The sequence below is a fragment of the Corythoichthys intestinalis genome, chromosome 7 (assembly GCF_030265065.1).
Source record: "Corythoichthys intestinalis isolate RoL2023-P3 chromosome 7, ASM3026506v1, whole genome shotgun sequence".
NCBI classification, from domain to species: domain Eukaryota; kingdom Metazoa; phylum Chordata; class Actinopteri; order Syngnathiformes; family Syngnathidae; genus Corythoichthys; species Corythoichthys intestinalis.
In genome coordinates, this window is record NC_080401.1 from 23,593,167 (window position 1) to 23,616,434 (window position 23,268).

The 23,268-nt window shown below is 41.4% G+C and overlaps 1 protein-coding gene across 1 annotated transcript; it reads right to left on the reverse strand.

The window, feature by feature from the left end:
• Positions 1-3,148: 3,148 nt before the first annotated feature.
• Positions 3,149-18,990, reverse strand: LOC130919332 (uncharacterized). The gene is made up of 5 exons (XM_057841932.1): positions 18,889-18,990; positions 11,814-12,097; positions 8,271-8,807; positions 4,691-4,904; positions 3,149-3,658 (listed from the first exon to the last, which is right to left on the reverse strand). Exons 2-5 carry the CDS (start codon positions 12,079-12,081, stop codon positions 3,421-3,423), a joined length of 1,257 nt encoding a protein of 418 aa, XP_057697915.1. The 5' UTR covers positions 12,082-12,097; positions 18,889-18,990; the 3' UTR covers positions 3,149-3,420.
• Positions 18,991-23,268: the final 4,278 nt, after the last annotated feature.

The following is a 23,268-nucleotide window of genomic DNA, read 5'->3' on the forward strand; positions in this document are numbered from 1 at the left end:
GTACCGGGATAAGATTCAGGGCCTGAATGCTGTTCCGGTACACGGTGCTTTGATCCAAAAATACGAGGGGTATTCAAAAAGTAATGCACTCAACTTTATTATGCACAAACAAATTAAAATAGCAACATGTATTATACATAAAAAGAAAGGTACAAGTGTGAGGATTACATTTTTACTTCTCCACACAGTCTCCACCTCTCTCAAGAGCTACTGTCCACCTATGAACGAGGGTATGTATACCAGTGTTGTAGAACTCAGTCAGTTGATCGCTAAGCCAATTCTTGACAGCAGTTATCACTTCATCGTCATTGCCATATCGGTTGCCCCGGAGTCCTTCTTTCTTTGGACCAAAGAGGTGGTAGTCTGACGGTGCCAAATCAGGAGAATATGGCGGATGTGTTATCACAGTCCATCCAATTGAAGTGATGACCTCCATGATTCCTGATGCTTGTGTGAGGACATGCATTGTCATGCTGGAGGAGCACATTTGCCATGTTCAAGTTGAGCCAAACACGTCAAATTCTTGCTTTGAGTGAATCATCTTTTTTACAGTACTATAGTCTATGGTATCATCCTTATAGACATTTTCCAGCCGGTTGTGAATCCTCAGAGGAGTTTCTCCCTCTGCAACAAGGAATTCGATTACAGCTCTTTGTTTCTGATAAACTTCAAGAGGGGCAGCCACTTTGGAAGCTAGTTTAAGCTCTAAAAATCTGAAAATAGGAAAAACACATAACAATCGCAAAAAGGTGTGTCCTATCATGTTTGTGCCAAATATAAACAGGATTGGTAAAATCATGTACGAGCAATTCACTTGAGTGCATTACTTTTTGAATGCCCCTCGTATGATGGCAAATGTCAAAAAAAAGAAATGATAAGCTGCCACACGTGCATTTCATCTCCAAGAAGTAAACAATCTACCAACATCAGATTTTCATACACAAGTGTTAACAACAAGCATAATAAAGTGCTTGTGTGGCGTAATCCGTTTCTGCCGATATTTATTATTTATTTTATTCCACGGACGGCATGGAGGTTTCCCCATCTGCTGCAGTTATCTGAGTCTGACGATGATGAGTCACGTCAATGTGCGAATGCAAAGCAAAACGCCTGGACTCATTTATCCGTTCAATTGGCTGACATACTGACATGTGATCAGCAGAGATAGTTAGCTCTGATTGGTTCAAATGTGCATGTTTTCTGGAACAGCAAAAAAAAAAAAAAAAAAAAAGTTTGTTGAATTGATGCGACAAAAAGAAAGGGCAATACAACAGAAAATGGATCAAATCTTTAAGAGCAAGGAAAGAGTTGAGGAGGCTTATTTACCATATTTAGTTTTATTTGCTTTGATGGGGAGGTTTAGAACATCTTCGTTTCATTGTGCACTTTGGACTTATATTTGTTCATTTATGTGAAGCTACTTATTCATTTACATATGATTTTAAAACGTCAATGCGCAATCTTCAAAATATATTCCATTTCACTCTGCATAATATAAGTGATTTTTACTTATTTTTCTGAATGTATGTTACTTATATTTTTAAAAATAGAAAGCAAAAGTAAATGTTTACATTAACTTCAATTTTAATATACATCCTATGTTCTTAAGTAGTTAAAACTGAGATTTGGCATTTAGTACGTGAGGAAATGAGGAAAAATAAAAATTAGGAGATGGGAGGTTGGGGTTATTGCTGTTTTTGTTACCTTTTATTTTGTAAATCATTGAAGAAATACAGTTTTGAATAAAAAAAAACATTTTTTGTATGTGTTATAGAAATAACTGTGCCAAAACAGTTTTCTTTCCATTTCAGTAGTTTTAGGAGGTTTGACCCCCACCAAAAATGAAAATAAATAAATAACATTTATAGCTCCATGGCAAACTTCACGCCAGGGAGTTCTGGCAAGAAATTCTAGCCACTTTCACCCCTGGGTAATAGTAGTAATTCTTTACTGAAGTGACCAACGTCAAAACAGTATTACCATAATTTTCGTACTATAAGGCTGACCTGACTATAAGCCGCCACCCACCAAATGTGACACGAAAAAGACATTTCTTCATAGATAAGCCGCACTGAACTATAAGCCCCAGCTATCCGCACTGTATTATGGGATATATACACCAAAAGATATTAACGGGTAACATTTTATTAAACAGCGGCATCATACAACTGTCAGAAGACTAAATGAACCACCATGAAGCTTTGAACTTCAGTCAACCTCTTCTGCCACCTGCTGTCAACAGTGTTGTCCAACATTCCTCCTAGCATGCATTGCAGCACTACAAATGTAAATAAAATTTAAATTCATATTCTGTGCCAATTATTTCTTCAGTTACTATTCCATTTTCATTAACTACTAGTTATGGTATTTGGTAACACTTTATTTGACAGTGGCGCCATAAGACTGTCATTAGACAATCATAATTATGACATGACACTGTCGTGAGCATTAATGAATGCTTATAACAGATGTCATTTCGTGTTATCCGGCAAATAATCTCCCATTTGAATGGATGTAAAAGATCCGAGCATGAGATAAATGGAATTAGTAACATAATTTGCTGGATGACACTTAATGACATCTCTTATAAGCATTCAGTAATGCCAACAATAGTCTCATGTCATAATTATGACGGTCTTATGACAGTCTTATGCAGCTGTAAAATAAAGTGTTGCCAAATACCATAACAAGCAATTATTAAAATAACTCGAACAGTAACTGAATATATAATTAGCACAGAACATTAATTTTGATTGTTATTTACATATGTAGCGCTGTATTGCATGCTAGGAGAAAAAAGTAGTAGTTCATAGTCCGAAAATTAGGGTAATTATAAATTGATAACATTGACATAATCTATAAATGAAATGTTAATATACTTCATATCATGGCATGAGTGTATGTGGAGTGACTTAAAAAAAAAAATAAAAAAAAAAAAGATGCCATTCACTATAAAGGTGCTCAAAGCGTGATAGTCAAACACTAATATTGTCTAGCCACAAACATTGATCTGCAAATTATATTTTTTTATTTTTATTTTGTCCATTACAGGCACAATATACACACCAACAGCAACAAGATATCCAGTCAGCAGCAGAATTCGGAGCAGACGAGTGTAAAAGCACTCACATTTTTCCCTAGAATTGTTCTCCAAACTATGTCAAAGCAACCCAATGCCCACACCAACTAGTGGATGATATTCATGTCATTGTATGAACATTTTAAATTTAAGAACTTTAAAGAATAGCTTGAATGTAACGTGGAGGAATTGGGCATGGTTTAAGGTGTCCACCGCCACATCAGGCCAAGAGCTCTTTATCAAAAGTCCAGTAGGAGGATTTAAATAAGTGAAGCCATCAAGAACTCATGGTTATCGTGGCAACCTCTGCAGCTTTCCTGGACTGCAGACCACAGGAATGACTAGTTTTGAAAAGGTTTCCTTAAGGAGTGCACACGTGTTAATTGAGAGTCTGGGATTTCAGTGGCCACCACTGTCTGGATTGACGGGATCTCAAAGGCAAATAACGGCTCTCTCGGGAACATGGTGTATATCAGAATCGCATTTCGAACCACCAAGGCGATGAGTGGGAAGACAGTCAGGCCGGAGCCGAAGCCTCGCATGGAGCGGCACACATTCAGGCTGGCCCAGTATACAAGCCTGTTTAGAGGGAAAGAACATCAGGGCAGATAATATATAAAGAACAACCAGTACTCCACATCTAAAAACAGAAATACTGCCTTTGACAAAACAGCCTTTGGCCAAGCTCTAATATCTACAATTTAATATATATTTACCAATAAGATTATAATGTGAAAGACGGTCAACCTGTTACACTTGGCGTGTACAAGTCTAAGCTTTTAGGGTTTGATGACATTGTAATTGTGGTCATTTTGAGTCAAAAAATAGATCACTCTAAGTTCACAGCATACACATGAATAGCAGTGGCTGCAAAAGAATATTAAAATTACCCCTCGCAGGCAGAATTCCTTATCCTATTCAGTGTTTCAAAGCCTTTGTTGATGTGAGGCACTCATTTTACAAAAGTAAAATCTCATAGCCAGCAAGCAAACATCATTTAAACAACTAAACTTACTGCTGTCCTGTGTAATACAAAGCAATTCTGTTATATAAATGATAAGTTTACACAGGTTAATGCTGCTCTTTTCCGACAAAAAAATACAAATGCTTTTTCCACTTTCACTTTTTTGCTCTTTATTCATTCATCGAGCAGCAGTTCTGATTGCGCTATCCTTTAGATCTGTTATTTATTTCGATTAGTGTCAAACATTTTATTTCACTCACTAAAATCCAGCGTCCTTTCGTAAGATTTTTTAAATCACTAATGAGTAATCTAACTGGATAGGAGAGCCTAAACAAATTAAAATATAAGCAATTATTAAATATTTTTGAAATATTATTATCATTATTTAATATTATAGTTTATAAATAATTCAAAATGGTTTGGCCGTCTAACACCATCAATGGTAGCCAATGAGTTCAATGAATGCCCTGCAAGGGATAGAATTTTTTTTTTAAAAAAACAGAAAAGTGTTCATATTTAAATTTGTTAATTTTCACCCTTAATATTTCCATTGAAAAATTCTAACCTGGCCCAGTATCCATTTTAGAAATCAAATGACATTGGCGCACCCCCCGTTCACCTCAGCTCTAGACACAGCTCAGACTTACCTGCCCAGAATGAACATGACCATCAGCAATGGTACTAACTTAAGTTCATCTTTAGGAACCAAGACTGCCAAGACAACGAGGTTGAGAGTGTAGAGGAACAACAACTCCAAGGATGAAGTGACAAACAGCTGCTGAATCACGTGTCTTTTGGAAGGTGCATCCTGCAAGCCAAATGAGGCGGTACAAAAGCGGCACACTGCACCTAAGATCATTACTGGGGTGGTGGGGGACAGAGACATGAGACATTTTAGTGGCTATGGAGAATCAGCTCTTTGTCAACAAGTTTGAATGTATAGTTTAATATTGCAACTAGACATGTGCCGATTACCGGTTTCAATGTATACCGTGGTATGAAAATGTCAAGGTTTCTAAACCGCAAAAATTTTCTGTCATACCGCCCCTAAGGTATTAACCATTTTTTACTTTTCAAAAATGCATGGAGAAACTTCTCACTTGCAGCTGCAAGGCTTAACCCTCCCCCACCGGTTGTTGCTCAGTGTCAGTGAGTCAGCTGTACTACACGAAGGCTGGAGGAGGTGAAACTCCTGAACTTTTTTCCCCCCGTTGAAGAAAACGAAATCGCTGGCATGGGAATACTTCGGCTACAGAAAAGTTACAGACAGCCGCAGCCTAGAGGAGGAGGGCCCACAGACATGTAAAACATGTTTGCGGAGGGTAGCTGCCGAGGAGCCAGTACCTCCAATTAGTGGTGTCAACAATAATCGATGGGGCGATGCATCCCGATGCGGGGCATGGACGATTTGATTCGATGCGGGCAACAAGCCGAATCGATTCAGCGCATTTTAAAATATATAAGTACGTTCAAAAATCTTCCCTGCACAATTCTGGTGATGCAACGGATCTGGTTTCCCCATTAGTATTATTATTCTCATGTTTCATTTTTTACACACTGCATAACTCTGGTCAAGTTTCCCACCAACCTCGTAGAAGACAAAATGTCTCCAGATGTTTGCTTTCAATGTCTTAGGTGCATCAATAATCTTTCTCGCTCCCTCTTTTTCTGCTTTAGCCATTGTTATGTTATGTCCTAACGCACATGAAATCAGTGGCGCCGCCCGCTTTTTCTTCTTCTCCTCCCGCTGTGGCGCTTGCGATTCGTTAAGAAAGACACTTTTATTTATTCACACAAAGGCAACACAAATGTGATCCTTTTGAATCTTCTCCTCTGTGTGTCTGCAAAACTGCATTTTTTTTATATTAAACTTTCCCAGCATTATTTCGTTGTGCAAATGCTTTTATAATGATCATAAAAATATGTAGACTATTTAAACATGAAGAAAACTTGGCAAATGGCAAAACTGCCAACTGAGAATTCGTTACGAAGGAGACTTTTATTTATGCACACAAAGGCAACAGAAATGTGATCCTTTTGAATCTTCTCCTCTGTGTGTTTGCAAAAACATATGTTTTTCTTTTTATATCAAACTTTCCCGGCGTTATTTCGTTGTGTAAATGTTTTTATAATGATCATAAAAATATGTAGACTATTTAAACATGCTTGCATTTTTTCTGCCAACTCGAAGAAATGAATATAATTTGCTGCTGCTGCGTTTTTTGTTTTTTTTTCGCGTCACTCCAACAAATAAAAAAAAAATTTAAATACGGGTTTTTCGGGCTGGGCCTGCAAATCTAGTTAATTGATCGGGCCCGGTCGGGCTTCAATACCAGCGGGCCGTGTTGTGTCGGGCTGAATTTTTTAGGCCCGATCTAACCTCTACTATCTCTCTGCTCTCTCGATTGCAAAAAACTGATATTTCCTCATGTTGAAACAGATTGTTATGGCTGCTAAAATGCTGCTGCACTTTATTTTAATTCATTATTTTTTATTGTTATCTGGTAGTTACTGATTGCATTTCTAAGTTGATTGCACATAAATAGTTGGCTAGGCCTACATTTTACTTTTGTTCTACATTGCAATTTAGTTGATGTTTTGTTTGCAACTGAACTGATCCATGGATTGATATTGCGATAAAGATGCTGCTGCACTACAATATTTTCTTTGTCGTTTTCTTTAGTATTTACTTGAATATTTTTATTGATGGGTCGTTGTGACTAAAATACAGTGACTGTTATTACTGATTTTGCACAGAAGTTCAGATGTTACACTGTGTGAAAGGCTGCTACTTTGTGTAAAAAAAAAAAAGAGAAAGCCCTAGTCTCATTCAAAGCACTAATTAAATGCTGTGATCTGTTTTTTTTTTTTATATTTATTTTCATTTTCATTCATCAGTATTTTCATTTGACTTCAACCTGGAGTGACACAAGAGCCAATAAAAAGTTGTTTAATGTCTGACCGCTTGTGTTGCCTCATGATTCACGAAAAATATGCTTTGCTTTAGAATTTTAATGCATCCCAGACTTTAATGCATCGCGATGCATTGCCGAATCGAATCGAATCGAATTGAATCGTGGCCCTCCGAATCATAATCGAATCAAATCGTGAGGGCAGTGCCGATGCACACCTCTACCTCCAATATGATTTCGCATTTATACAAAAGTAAAGGTTAGTTCTGTCGTGAATGTTTGCCACCAGCTACGAGAGTTAACTCCAGCGTGTTTAGTGTGTCCAGCAGTGGTAAAACATGTTTTTTTTTTCTCTCTGGCAACTCTCTGTGTTGAGAAAGATTGTGTGTATAATGTAAACATGATATGAGGTATAAATATTCATAGAAAATAATTAACTTATTTTTGTTCTGATGGTAAGAATGTTGAGCTGTGGGTTTAGGCTCACCTAAAGGACTGCATTTATTTTAATTTTATGTTGAATATATAAATTTTTTTACTTAACATTATACTTGCGTTCAAATTTGCTAATATGTTTTGAAAAATAAAAATCCTGTTCAATGGAGAAAAGTGTTTTGTTTTTGTTTGTTTTTTTAACCCAGATATCTCATCGTAACACACTTTAGAGATTTAATTGCAATACTGTGAAACCGTGATATTTTTGCTTAAGGTTATCATACCGTCAGAATATCATACCAGCACATGCCTAAGTGCAACTAAACTGTTGGGCAAAATTTGGCTTAAGTCAACAAAATTTTAAAACGACTGTATGTCAAAATTTTCAACACAGCTTGGGGCGAGGTTTAGCTTATGCCATCTAACTTGTAGCACCTAGGATCTGTTACTCACCTATCACAGGGCAAGAGGCTAATCGTAAAAAGTCGTAAAGTGTGTAACTTGAAAATTTCCCGACTTAAATTTGTCACTACTATTAGTAGTGTAGTTGTTAGTTGTTGATGAAGCTCTACATATTCCCAGAAATATATAGTAAAAGTGCAATACTATCACTCGGGTCAAGCTTACAAATGCGATGCTGCTGAATTGTCTTACTAGTGAGCAAACTACTTCTGAAAGAATATCAAATGAATGGCTTGTAACAGACACACGAGGCAAGGGAACACTCCTCCCACAGGCACGAGCAGACGTCTGCTGTGTTGAGGTTGAAAGTGCACCAAAATTAAAGGGGACAGGACACAATGAAACATTCCAAGACGAGGCGGTCAGACAAAATGAATCCTTTCTAATCTTTGTGCTTTGTGTTGGGAGCAATGCCTACCGAGCAGGATGGGGACGGTGGCCACCGCACAGCAACAGAGAGTGAAGATGACCCGGCAGGTGTCAGAGGAGCAGTCGGGGAGAATGACGACGACATAGGTGTCAAGTGCATGGAGAATCCCGAGTGCACAGAAGAATGAGGCCAGCATTGAAAGAAATGCGCAGACTCTTCCTCGCATACAGCATTTACCCGAGCAGCAGCGCCGACCACGTGCGGACGCCTCGTGTGTGTCTGCTGTGGTGTCCAGCCCACCTTCTGGGCTCCACACTGACAGCTCTACACTGTCTGGGGGTGCATCAACCAGGGCTTGGGCCTCATCTGAAAAACCGTCAGGTTGAAGGGGTTCAGAGCTCAATTTCCTTCTGTCATTGCCATTGGGGATGTCTACAGAAGACATGGTTGGACCGCCAAGGCAGATTTCCACTGGTGTGGCCAAATTGTGCTTTGCGGTGATTGGAGTGGAAAGAGACATCAGGTACATTCCAGATTTCACTTCTGCCTCGTGAAGGCCATTGTTTGGTTGCTGGAGACAGAGGCCTGGGAGTGTTCAAAGCAGAGGGACATGTTATGACAATGTCTTACAAGCAAACAGTAACATCAGTCCTCCGGAGCAAGGGTCTCCAACCCATTCCTCAAAGTTCCGCTGTGGGTGCAGGATTTCATTCCAACCAGACAAATGACAACTTTTTCACCAATCTGGTGTTTTACAAGTGCAGTCAGTTGCTGCTTTTTTTTTAGCAGAAACCTCATTGGTTCACCTATCTGTGCTGGATGGACAGGAACAAAAACCACCGCCCACAGCGGGCCTTTGAGGACTGGGTTGGAGACCACTGCTCTGGAGGACTCTCGCATCAATTTCATTTTTCCCCATAGTAGGCATGTTAATTAAACCATAGCGAGGCCAAATACCCCGATTTGCCCTGACCAAATGATCTGCTTTGTCACTTCCCATCAATTCCCAAAGTTCTGGATATAGGAATGTGTTTGAGGTTGTTTGACATCAATGCATTTGGAGTCAACATTCACCAATAATGTTTTAATAATCTAGCAAGAAAAGTCTAAAAACGGCTGAGTGTATTGGTATCCCGATATCCCCGCCAAGCCCAAAAGAGGTTCATTTAATAGGCTAGATGACTGGTTAGCACTTCTCACTGCCCATGAGGTTGTGAGTTTAGATCCTGGCTCCAGCCTTTCCGGCTGACAATTGCATGACAAAAATGCATAATGTTTCCATTCCCCACGCTTGGATCAACAAAGTTGTCACTTTTGTATAGGCATTGCCGATAGCGATTTACATATACAGCACTGTAAAAGGCTATACAGGGCCAGTTACATTTGAGCAAACTTTGGTCCTGTTACCCCTTACTGCCTTTTCCTTCATTTTCTCATTTGTCATTTCAATTATATAGTGTGGAGCAGCAGTTAAAAAAAAATATCTGAGGAAAATCAATTGTGTTAAGTGTGAGGTGAGTGTGAGTTTTAGATTGTGTGTGTGTGTTGTGAGTGAGTGAGTGAGTGAGTGAGTGAGTGAGTGAGTGAGTGAGTGAGTGAGTGAGTGAGTGAGTGAGTGAGTGAGTGAGTGAGTGAGTGAGTGAGTGAGTGAGTGAGTGAGTGAGTGAGTGAGTGAGTGAGGGAGGGAGGTAATGAGTACCAGGTGGTAGGGTTGAGTGCAAATCTGTGAGTGTATGAAAGTCAATGGGTGAAAGAGTGAGATGAGTGTGTGTGAAAGCAGGTAAATGTGAGTGAGTGAGTGAGTGAGTGAGTGAGTGAGTGAGTGAGTGAGTGAGTGAGTGAGTGAGTGAGTGAGTGAGTGAGTGAGTGAGTGAGTGAGTGAGTGAGTGAGTGAGTGAGTGAGGGAGGGAGGGAGGTAATGAGAACCAGGTGGTAGGGTTGAGTGCAAATCTGTGAGTGTATGAAAGTCAATGGCTGAAAGAGTGAGATGAGTGTGTGTGAAAGCAGGTAAATGTGAGTGAGTGAGTGAGTGAGTGAGTGAGTGAGTGTTTGTGAGAGCAGGTAAAGGACAGTGAGTGAGTGAGTGAGTGAGTGAGTGAGTGAGTGAGTGAGTGAGTGAGTGAGTGAGTGAGTGAGTGAGTGAGTGAGTGAGTGAGTGAGTGAGTGAGGTAATGAAAACCAGGTGTGTGTTGAGTGCAAATCTGTGAGTGTCTCAAAGTCACTGAATGAAAGAGTGAGATGAGTGTGTGAGAGCAGGTAAATGAGAGTGAAGGTGAGAGTATGAGTTAGTGTGTGAGAAATTGAGAACGAGTGACAAATGAGTAGGATTGTGTGCAGCATTGTTTGAGTGAAATTGTTAGCCAATGAGTGAGGGAATATACTGTAAGTGAAGGTAAGTTTATGAGTCTGTGTGTGTGTGTGACTAACTAAAGTGTGCTGATGGTTGTGTGGGTGACCTTGCCAAAAAGTGAATAATAAGTGGTGTAAAGCATGTGGGTAAGTGTGTGACAGAGATTGTTAGTGTGTGTGTGTCTAAGTGCCAGAGTTAAAGTGTGTGAATGGGTGAGTGAATGTGAGTGTGGTACGGAGGAGAGTGTGTGACTGTGTGGAGAGAACATGAGATCACCATGGTGACAGGGTCAGAAAACTAGATACATAAAAGTACGTACTTGACTATATGAAGCCTCTAAGTCAGGGGTGTCCAAACTTTTTGCAAAGGGGGCCAGATTTGGTCTGGTAAAAATGTGGGGGGCCGACCTTGGCTGACGTCTTTTACAAAGAATATATTTAAGCAAATTTTAGCAACCCATTCTGTGTGTCACATTTGCTTTATTATTTTTTTTAAATTAATAATTTCAACAATCTCGCAACTAGCCTTTGCTGCGCTCTCTTTCGACTCTCGAGCTCTTGCAAAATACTACTGCTGTGAAATTTAACTAGGCTCAAGTTGCTTCAATTTCTCGCTTCGTATCTTCCCTGTAATCTTGTCGTACATGTCAGCCTGTCTTGTTTGGTAATATCGCCTCACATTGAACGTTTTAAAAACAGCGACTGTCTCTTTGCAAATGAGGCAGACACAGTTGTTGCGTATTTTAGTAAAGAAATAGTCCAATTTCCACTTATCCTTGAAGCATTGCCCGTCACAGTCAACATTTTTTTTTTTTTTTTTTGATTGTCGCCATTTTAGAAAATTGGAAGTAAAGGGTCACACGGGGTAATGTTGCTTAGAGTGCTGCTGCCTTTTAGTGGATAAATGAGGAGCAGCATTTAGTGTGTAAACTACTTCATATGCTGGTAGCAGTACTGCTGATTAATTTATAAAGTGTGTGCGGGCCAGACATTATTGATTTTATGACAGAGGCTGGGGGCCGGATGAAATTTGACCACGGGCCGCATTTTGCCCCCGGGCTGGACTTTGGTCATGTCTGCTCTAAGCGCACTGAACATTAAGGCATTTGTGTTGGTCAAAAATGATGCAAGTTCACAATTGGTTTTGTTCTCAAAGTCAAACTGCATGTTTAGGAGCAATTGGATCAAAAATGGACACCAATTTTACTTCACCCCCCCCAAAAAAAACTGTTGGGGACTCACTCTTTGTCTCTTCAGCCAATGGAGGCGGTTCCAGAGAGCCCTGGGATCCGGAGGATGAGCGCAGCTCCTCCACCGAAGACTCTGGGCTGTCTGACACGGGTGCCATGCAGATCTGAGTATCCAGGTCCAAGAAAGGGGAGAAGGAGAGCCTGGACGGGTCGATGTCTTGAAGCTGGTTGATAATGTCACTGATAGATTCCTTCATGGTGTCCAGCTCTTTCACGTTCTGCCCGTCGTTGGCCTGAAGCCCTGACGTGTTCATCGTCATGTAGCCTTGTGCCTGACTATAGAATAGAACCAATCAACAAGCATTTAACCCTTTAAATGAGACTCTTTTAACTCATTGGTTTTCATTGATGGCACTGCCACTGAATCATGAGCATTCAAAGTCAGTCCCGTGTATCAGTAACTCATTGCCTGTCAGTGACAAATAATACACAAAGACAAATTAACTTTAAAAATGTTCGAATTTATTTCTACATAATATAATTTATTAATGTGGACATAGCAAATATTAAAACATATATAATAATGATTTAAACAATAAAATATACAATCATGATTAAGAGACTGGACTTAGTGTCCACATATGTTCACAACACATTTATAAAATGACTTCCCATCCATCCATCCATCCATCCATTATCTTCCGCTTATTCCGGGGTCGGGTCGCGGGGGCAGCAGCTTCAGCAGGGAAGCCCAGACTTCCCTCTCCCCAGCCACTTCAGCCAGCTCCTCCGGCGGGATTCCAAGGCGTTCCCAGGCCAGCCGAGCGACATAGTCTCTCCAGCGTGTCCTTGGTCGACCTCGGGGCCTCCCGCCGGTGGGACATGCCCGGAACACCTCTCCAGGGAGGCGTCCAGGAGGCATTCGAACCAGATGCCCGAGCCACCTCAACTGGCTCCTCTCAACGCGGAGGAGTAGCGGCTCGACACCAAGCCCCTCCCGGATGACCGAGCTTCTCACCCTATCTCTAAGGGAGAGCCCGGACACCCTGCGGAGGAAACTCATTTCGGCCGCTTGTATCCGGGATCTTGTTCTTTCGGTCACGACCCACAGCTCGTGACCATAGGTGAGGGTAGGAACGTAGATCGACCGGTAAATCGAGAGCTTCGCCTTTTGGCTCAGCTCCTTCTTCACCACAACGGACCGGTGCAGAGTCCGCATCACTGCAGACGCTGCACCGATCCGCCTGTCAATCTCCCGCTCCCTCCTACCCTCACTCGTGAACAAGACCCCAAGATACTTGAACTCCTCCACTTGGGGCAGGATCTCCTCCCCGACCCGGAGAGGGCATGCCACCCTTTTCCGGCTGAGGACCATGGTCTCGGATTTGGAGGTGCTGATCTTCATCCCAACCGCTTCACACTCGGCTGCGAACCGCCCCAATGAGAGTTGGAGGTCACGGCTTGATGAAGCCAACAGCACCACATCATCTGCAAAAAGCAGAGATGAAATGCTGAGGCCACCAAACCGGACACCCTCAATGCTTCGGCTGCGCCTAGAAATTCTGTCCATAAAAATTATGAACAGAATCGGTGACAAAGGGCAGCCTTGGCGTAGTCCAACCCTCACTAGGAACGAATTCGACTTACTGCCGGCAATGCGGACCAGACTCTGACACCGGTCGTACAGGGACCGAACAGCCCTTACCAAGGGGCTCGGTACCCCGTACTCCCGGAGCACCCTCCACAGGACTCCCCTAGGCACACGGTCGAACGCCTTCTCCAAATCCACAAAACACATGTAGACTGGTTGGGCGAACTCCCATGCACCCTCAAGGACCCTGCCGAGGGTGTAGAGCTGGTCCACTGTTCCACGGCCGGGACGAAAACCACACTGCTCCTCCTGAATCCGAGATTCGACTTCCCGACGGACCCTCCTCTCCAGCACCCCTGAATAGACTTTACCGGGGAGGCTGAGGAGTGTGATCCCTCTATAATTGGAACACACCCTCCGGTCCCCCTTTTTGAAAAGAGGGACCACCACCCCGGTCTGCCAATCCAGAGGCACTGTCCCCGATGTCCACGCGATGTTGTAGAGGCGTGTCAGCCATGACAGCCCTACAACATCCAGAGCCTTTAGGAACTCCGGGCGGATCTCATCTACCCCCGGCGCCTTGCCACCGAGGAGCTTACCAACTGCCTCAGTGACTTCAACCCCAGAGATCGAAGAGCCCACCTCAGAGTCCCCAGACCCTGCTTCCTCAAAGGAAGGCGTGTCGGTGGAATTGAGGAGGGCTTCGAAGTATTCTTCCCACCGACTCACGACGTCCCGAGTCGAGGTCAGCAGTACACCATCTTCACTATACACAGTGTTAATGGTGCACTGCTTCCCTCTCCTCAGACGCCGGATGGTGGACCAGAATTTCCTCGAAGCCGTCCGGAAGTCGTTTTCCATGGCCTCGCCGAACTCCTCCCATGTCCGAGTTTTTGCCTCAGCGACTGCCAAAGCTGCAGTCCGCTTGGCCAGCCGGTACCTGTCAGCTGCCTCCGGAGTCCCACAGGCCAAAAAGGCCCGATAGGCCTCCTTCTTCATCTTGACGGCATCCCTTACCACTGGTGTCCACCAGCGGGTTCGGGGATTGCCGCCCCGACAGGCACCAACCACCTTACGGCCACAGCTGTGATCGGCCGCCTCAACAATGGAGGTGCGGAACATGGCCCACTCGGACTCAATGTCCCCCACCTCCCCCGGGACAAGGGAGAAGTTCTGCCGGAGGTGGGTGTTGAAACTCTTTCTGACAGGGGATTCCGCCAGACGTTCCCAGCAGACCCTCACAATGCGCTTGGGTCTGCCGGGTCTGGCCAACAACTTCCCCCGCCATCGGAGCCAACACACCACCAGGTGGTGATCAGTTGACAGCTCCGCCCCTCTCTTCACCCGAGTGTCCAAAACATGTGGCCGCAAGTCCAATGACACGATTACAAAGTCGATCATTGAACTGCGGCCTAGGGTGTCCTGGTGCCAAGTGCACATATGGACACCCCTATGTTTGAACATGGTGTTCGTTATGGACAAACCGTGACTAGCACAGAAGTCCAATAACAGAACACCACTCGGGTTCTGATCGGGGGGGCCGTTCCTCCCAATCACGCCCTTCCAGGTCTCACTGTCATTGCCCACGTGAGCGTTGAAGTCCCCCAGTAGAACGAGGGAGTCCCCAGAGGGGGCGCTCTCCAGCACACCCTCCAAGGACTCCAAAAAGGGTGGGTATTCTGAGCTGCTGTTCGGTGCATAAGCGCAAACAACAGTCAAAACCTGTCCCCCCACCCGAAGGCGGAGGGAGGCTACCCTCTCGTCTACCGGGGTAAACCCCAACGTACAGGCACCAAGCCGGGGGGCAATAAGTATGCCCACACCTGCTCGGCGCCTTTCACCGTGGGCAACTCCAGAGTGGAAGAGAGTCCAACCCCTCTCGAGAGGATTGGTACCAGAACCCAAGCTGTGTGTGGAGGAGAGTCCAACTATATCTAGTCGGAATTTCTCTGCCTCACCCACCAGCTCAGGCTCCTTCCCTGCCAGAGAGGTGACATTCCATGTCCCAAGAGTTAGCTTCTGCAGCTGGGGGTTGGACCGCCAAGGCCCCCGCCTTTGGCTGCCGCCCAACTCTCTGCGCACCCGACCCCTTTGGCCCTTCCCACAGGTGGTGAGCCCATGGGAAGGGGAACCCATGTTGCCTTTTCGGGCTGTGCCCGGCCGGGCCCCATGAGGACAAGCCCGGCCACCAGACGCTAGCCTTCGAGCCCCACCTCCAGGCCTGGCTCCAGAGGGGGGCCCCGGTAACCCGCGTCCGGGCAAGGGAAACTGGAGTTCATGTATTTTTTTCATCATAAGGAGTCATTTTGAGCCACGCTTAGTCTGGCCCCTCACCTAGGACCTGTTTGCCATGGGTGACCCCCAGACAACCTAGCTCCTAGTATCATTGGGACACGCAAACCCCTCCACCACGATAAGGTGATGACTCACGGAGGAGAAAATGACTTCCCATTATCATTAATCCACCAATTTTCTTACAGTGGTCGTCACCCCCAGTTGTGACAAGTAATCTGGTGCCCAACTAAGAGGATGTAAAAATATTAGCCCCAAGGTTCATAATTTGGAAAAGAATGAAAAGATTAGAGTTTTTTACTCACGATGGCGTCGTGGTAATTAGGCCAGCAGGGGGCAAGGACGAATTTGAGAAAATATAAGGCATTTTGATAACATAAGAACACTAAACGTTGCCCTACAATGATTTCATTGTTCAAAACTCTCCAAACTTTATTAGATTCAGTCATGCTTATTCCTAACCCCACAACCAAACCGTTTTTTAAAAATTCTTATTTTATTTATTCCTAATGTCTAATTCTTATTTTTTTCTATAAGGTTAAATCGTCAGAAAATGATGTTTGATTGACGAGTGGGTGAGGCGCCATACGTACAGTTGGTACAGTTACGTTCATTACATTTTAAATCTGTATTACGAGCCAAATGACATCATGAACTTGTCACTCCTTGATTGGTTTTGAAAGCAGAGACACGGACGACAAATCGTGAGAGACGCTCGGGTCGCAATGATTCGAGTGGGTCAACAGGGGTCTCAATAATTTACATTAAGATAAAGATTAGTTCAATAGCAGTTCGAGTGCACTCATTATTTTATTCATATATCAAAAACAATCTAACATTAAATGACATGAAATAGTTTATTTTTTTTTTTTTTTTGGTACATGAGTGTTTTAAATTTACAGGGCCGTCATTAACTAACTGGCTGCCATTATGGCGTCAGACCCATTTTGACAAGGACTCTAGTCCCTGTCAAAATGATTGAACGTCTAGCGTCGGCAGTCGGCACTGAAAGATAAGCATTTATGGCCTGTCCTCCCAGTTTAAATGAATTGGACGTATATTGCTGTCATTGGCATGCATTGAGAAATACAGTATGACAAAAATCTACTTTATTGTTGGGGCGGTGACCAGAGTTTCTGGTTTGATTCATTCTAATTTCATTAATTTAGCTTTTATTAGCATTGTATTTATTTATAAATATATTTATAATCATATATATTACAAATGATTACAAATAAAAATCATAAATAATGCTTATTTGTATTTTAATTACAAAAAAATAGTCTCTTGTATAAAGTGTTATCCTTAAATGTCAGCTTTTGAGAGCTGTCCAATGTGAACACCGTTCCTGAAAGTGTTAAAAGTCTAAGGTTTGGGGGGTTACAAAACTAAATTAGGGTGACCAAACGTCTTCTTTTGCCTGGACATGTCCACTGTTTACATCCTGTCCAGGGCGTCCGGCGAGGTTTTATAAATTCATGAAAATGTCCGGGTTTTTTTAACTGATGATTTGCACAGAATACAACCTTACTGTGCTGCCTGTGACGTTCCCAAAGAGCCTGGCCAATTGTTAAGACTTGTTTTCAATATATATAATGAAATTATCATGTACCTTAAAGTGTAATTTAGTCGAAAATACCTTTATTCTACTTTTAATACAAATTGACTTCTGTCGGAGCTTTGTAATGATTTAATCTGCAAAATCACATTTAGTGTTGCATCTTTATGCTGCTGATGATTGTAAATTTATAGCAATGTTTGATTTTTGCCTCGGCTACCGGTGTTCTGCCAAAATCTCCAACATCGGCGAAACGTCCTACATTAGTCGAATTTGACACCCAAAGTACTACCGTGCGCTCTAAACTTGTTTTGTTCAGATGCCTACAGGCAGAACATACTAAAAAATGCTTTAAGAAAATCTTTGAGGCAATGAAAAGGTTCTAAAAAACGAAATAAAAACAAAAATAGTGAGTACTCGCCGCTTCTAACCGATGTGTGCATGTGTGCGGATGCTTGCGCAAGCGCGCTGAGCATCGTGTAGGACCGAGTATACAGTACTCTTTGCCGAGTAGTAAGGAACAGCCAAACACCAGTGCTAGCTGTCAATGAGGTAAACCACGCAAGGCATTATGGGAAATGTAGTTTTCAACTGCTGAGTTTAGAAACATGATGGTTGAGTTGTTTGTCAGTTTATTTAGAACATTGTTTCAGATTATTTGTATAGTCAAAATTGAAAAGACAGCTATTATTTTGTTCAAGGATTCGCCAATACAAAAAAGTTTTTTTTTCCCCAAATCCCCATTTAATTCATTGTGGCTTTATAGCTATTATTTTCTATAAAACTAAAATTTTCTATCCAGACGGAGGAGGTACACTTTAAATATAAGGAATCTTTGAGTTTACTTCATGTAAAATTTAAGTATCTCGAAGCCGGGCTAAGTGTCGTCTTGCTCTTTTTTGGAAATCAAAACATGATCACCCTCCGTAAATACAATTACCACCTATGGAAACTGAAATAAGTGATTACTAATCTAATCTAATCTAATCTAATCACTGATTAGACTCAATTCTACGTTTTCTGCATTTGGGCTCCTTTTCACAACACTTTCAACCAACATAATAAAAAAAAAACAAACAAACGTGAGTCCACGCCCGCTCTGCGTGTGCTTGGACATGTTAAATAACTTTGACGTCACAATAACAAGAAACACGCGTCTCCTTTTGTTGCTCCAAATTGCTCATCTACGTTGACTTTCATTGACATGTGCGGCTCACGTTCAGTGACGTTTTGGCGCACACCCGCGATGTGAATCTCCGCACTAAATTCTGACTTTTAGTTGTTTTCAAACACAACGAAGAAAAAAAAAAATCCAGGGAATTTGATGACTATAAAACCACATAAGTGCTGGAGCTAGTAATCAGTGGTTGTCTGCATGTGGAAAATGCGCGTAGTGGTGCGCTTTTTCTCCCGCTTTGGGGAAAAAGCCTTTCCCGCTGTGTTGTGCAATTCCAATCGAATTCTCTTAAACGTGGGGTCAAGATGGTTCTGATCATATGTGACTCAAAACGGAACAAAATGTGGAACATCTTGTGCGAAATCTCTGTCATAATTAACCGCGCAATGAAAAGTCTGGTGTCTTTTGTTTTGCGCCCGTGCCGCATCAAACGAAGATACTAATAAAACAACGTGATCCCAAAGTTTAATTAGTAATTTGCATATACGAAACTTTGAGGAAAAACTTACATTTTCTGTATTTTGCAGGTTGTTTGTTGGGTTTATGCCTCTGGTGTTTAGAAAAAGAAACCCTTTCTTCCCTCCCCCTCTGCCTTTTCTTTTTGTCTTCCAGGATCCCGAACTTGTGAATCAAATTTCAGGTCGGACAAAATACTAGCCTTTCCCTCCGCCCACAGCACCCCCCCCCCTTTCCCGGGTACCATGTCGAACACCATATGGAGCAAATAAAGCAGAGGAGATGCAGCAGGAGGAGGGCAAGCACTTAACTTCCAGTTTGTGTTGGAGTTCCCAGTTGGCCTCAGATTTTCACGGGGAGTCTGATTTCAAAGCTTAATAGTGATTTAATGACTTTATTATTTATTATTCTTTTAAATTTGAACATTTTATTTTAACCATTTCATGCAGGCCTTTTTAAATTTCCTATATTTTTTGTTTTTATTACATTCATAGAACAGGGGTCCCATACATTCGGCCAAGGGCCCAATTGCAGTTATAAGCGGATTTTAAGGGGGGCAGGCCCCCTGGTGTCTGAAAAGTGTTATTGCATGTAATTGACTTTCCTATACGTATATATAAAAGTTGTAAAGCAATAAAACTGCAACAAAAATTAATTAAATGAAAAAAAAAAAAAAAAATTATAATGGGTTAAAATTATTTTTCGAGCCCCTTAGACGGTCATTTGCTTTGCATATAATAAAAAAAAATTTAAAAAAAATTTTTTTTGAAAAACGATTTTTTGTCTTTGATCGAAAATATTTTTTTTGATTGAAGCAACTTTTTTGGGGGATTGAATGATTTAGACACAAACATAATCATAATATGGCCCAAACACAAAAAGGATTGCTTCAATCAAAGAAAACTTGAATGAAAAATTAAGTAATCAAATGCAAATTTTTCAATCTCAAATATTTTTCGCATTCAAAAACTTTTCTATGATTAAAATTTTTCTTTTTTTGATTGATTTTCTTTTTGAAAATCTATACATTTTTTAAGCAACTTATTTTTTGATTGAATAATAAAAAAATAAAACCATTCAGAAAAAAAAAAATCCAAGAAAAATAGCTTTCACATGCATTTTTTTGAGTTTCAAATTTATTTTTGCATTCAAACACATTTTTTTAATTGAAGCGACGTTTTTTTGGTTGAATAACAGACACAAATCTACCTCCATATGGCTCCGCCCAGGAGATACGATTTTTGACTGGGGTAACTACATTGGCAAGACACCCACAGGCGTACCATATTCAATGGATGACTATGTTGCCGAAAAGTATTGCCTTAGCAGTCTTATTTAGATTTCCACTCAAGAATGATGGGGAAAAAAACACTCATTGTCAACTTATTATTATAAATATTCTTGTAAATTCATTTTGTTGCTGACACTGCGTTTCGGGGTCATCAACATGTTGTGCCCCCTCTGCCCCAAAATTCAAACTCCGCCTATGATTTCAGTCCACTGGGCAAATACTTTGCGGAGTTTGCGCCCCCATTTGCGTTGGCCGCTTTTATTTTACGATGAGCAAAATAAATAATTTTGGATTTTAAATATAATTGATTAAAAAAATATTTCAAACTTAACTTAAAAAAATGAATTAAAACAATGTGATAAATTGGGGAGGAATTGTGTGGTGTGTTTTACTCTGGGAATAGTGTTTTTGTCAAGGATACTAACAAATATTTTGACAACGAACAAGTTTTTCATGATGAGACGATAACGAGCAAAAAAACTTGCTTTGGAAGACTAAAACACAACAAGACTAATGCCAGTTTTTGTCTGACGAGACTAAACAAGACGAAAATACTCAATAGTTTCCGTCACATGTTCACAATGTGTGGCATTTTATGTGTTGTTAGCCTGTGTCGTCGCAGTGTCTGGTTGTGTCACTCATGTGACATGCTGCTGCTCTCCAGGCTTGCACACACGGTAAGATTTGTTGTCCTATCTTTGCCAGAGAGAGTCTGCAATGTTGCTTTAGCCTTTAAAGGCCTGTTCTGGGTGCTCATCACACACTAAATGTATCTCATAGCGTGAGCATAGCATTCGCGTTCGAGTTAGCATTCGGCTAATGCTAACTGCAAGCATATAATTAGTTGAAAATGTAATGTTTTCCTGCCAAGTGTGTATTATCAAGAAGTTGGCGTTTTCCTTGTAGACGCTACAATATATGCTCGTGTCGATGTTTATATAAAATAGTTAGAATTTTTAAAAAAAATTTCTGACGAAAACATTTTCAGTAAACATAAACTAAAACTAAATGAAATTAGTTTTAAGTTTTCGTCAACAAAAATTAGACGAAGAAACACATTTTCAGATGGTTAAAATATGACTAAGATTAATAAGTATTATTGTCCAAAAGACTAAGACAAAAATTAAAAGGGCTACCAAAAACAACACTGTCTGGGAATTTTATTTTTTTTATAAATCTTTTGTGACCTCACATAGCTAAACTTACGGCAGAAGATGTCCAATCCATTTTATCTGGGACTGCTTCCCAGCTGAAATGGATTGGACATCTATTGCTGTCAATGGGTTTTCAATATAAATTTTCCTCTTAATTACTACCAAGACAAATACTGTGACCTGGACTGGCAGTGAATGTTAAGATAATAACCTTTTAAATTGACATCCACTGTAGCAACCAAAGTCCCTAAAAGGCTTTAACAGTACTTTCACTGTAGATCCATCTGTGGTTCTTAAAAATTTCACAGCAAGTACAACTTCAAGAATTACTTATTGCTCCATCATCGTGGTGAACAGTCTTGTAGTAGGCTAAAATGTTCTAGGAGGAAAAAAGGCAGAGGTTTTCATAAGCCAAAGTTTGAGCATTCACACTGTGCTTAGATTTCGGTAATAAAAAAGGCACATACTTAAGGAATGAGTGAAATGGTTTTACACTTCAAAGTTGTCCATAACTTCTTTGAAAAGATAACACTCGACAGCATTTAAATGAGCATTTTTTGTAGTATAAATTGAATACAACTGCACTGTATTAATGTACTGTAATGGATTAAAAATAAAACAATTTTAATTCAGTCTTTCGCATATACAGTGCCTTGCAAAAGTATTCGGCCCCCTTGAATCTTGCAACCTTTCGCCACATTTCAGGCTTCAAACATAAAGATATGAAATTTAATTTTTTTGTCAAGAATCAACAAGTGGGACACAATCGTGAAGTGGAACAACATTTATTGGATAATTTAAACTTTTTTAACAAATAAAAAACTGAAAAGTGGGGCGTGCAATATTATTCGGCCCCTTTACTTTCAGTGCAGCAAACTCACTCCAGAAGTTCAGTGAGGTTCTCTGAATGATCCAATGTTGTCCTAAATGACCGATGATGATAAATAGAATCCAAATGTGTGTAATCAAGTCTCCGTATAAATGCACCTGCTCTGTGATAGTCTCAGGGTTCTGTTTAAAGTGCAGAGAGCATTATGAAAACCAAGGAACACACCAGGCAGGTCCGAGATACTGTTGTGGGGAAGTTTAAAGCCGGATTTGGATACAAAAAGATTTCCCAAGCTTTAAACATCTCAAGGAGCACTGTGCAAGCCATCATATTGAAATGGTAGGAGCATCAGACCACTGCAAATCTACCAAGACCCGGCCGTCCTTCCAAACTTCCTTCTCAAACAAGGAGAAAACTGATCAGAGATGCAGCCAAGAGGCCCATGATCACTCTGGATGAACTGCAGAGATCTACAGCTGAGGTGGGAGAGTCTGTCCATAGGACAACAATCAGTCGTACACTGCACAAATCTGGCCTTTATGGAAGAGTGGCAAGAAGAAAGCCATTTCTCAAAGATATCCATAAAAAATCTCTTTTAAAGTTTGCCATAAGCCACCTGGGAGACACACCAAACATGTGGAAGAAGGTGCTCTGGTCAGATGAAACCAAAATTGAACTTTTTGGCCACAATGCAAAACGATATGTTTGGCGTAAAAGCAACACAGCTCATCACCCTGAACACACCATCCCCACTGTCAAACATGGTGGCAGCATCATGGTTTGGGCCTGCTTTTCTTCAGCAGGGACAGGGAAGATGGTTAAAATTGACGGGAAGATGGATGCAGGCAAATACAGGAACATTCTGGAAGAAAACCTGTTGGTATCTGCACAAGACCTGAGACTGGGACGGAGATTTATCTTCCAACAGGACAATGATCCAAAACAAAGCCAAATCTACAATGGAATGGTTAAAAAATAAACGTATCCAGGTGTTAGAATGGCCAAGTCAAAGCAAAAGGTGGCGCTACAAAGTATTAACGCAAGGGGGCCGAATAATATTGCACGCCCCACTTTGTTTTTTATTTGTTAAAAAAGTTTAAATTATCCAATAAATTTTGTTCCACTTCACGATTGTGTCCCACTTGTTGTTGATTCTTGA

Bases quoted from the DNA above. Each gene is read 5' to 3' on its own strand.
- LOC130919332 (XM_057841932.1), bottom strand. From the start codon at position 12,081: ATGACGATGAACACGTCAGGGCTTCAGGCCAACGACGGGCAGAACGTG. The intron at 8,808-11,813 runs GTGAGTCCCCAA...GAACACTCCCAG, and splicing joins ATTGGCTGAAGAGACAAAGA to GCCTCTGTCTCCAGCAACCA. The intron at 3,659-4,690 runs GTAAGTCTGAGC...CCCTCTAAACAG, and splicing joins GTCATGTTCATTCTGGGCAG to GCTTGTATACTGGGCCAGCC.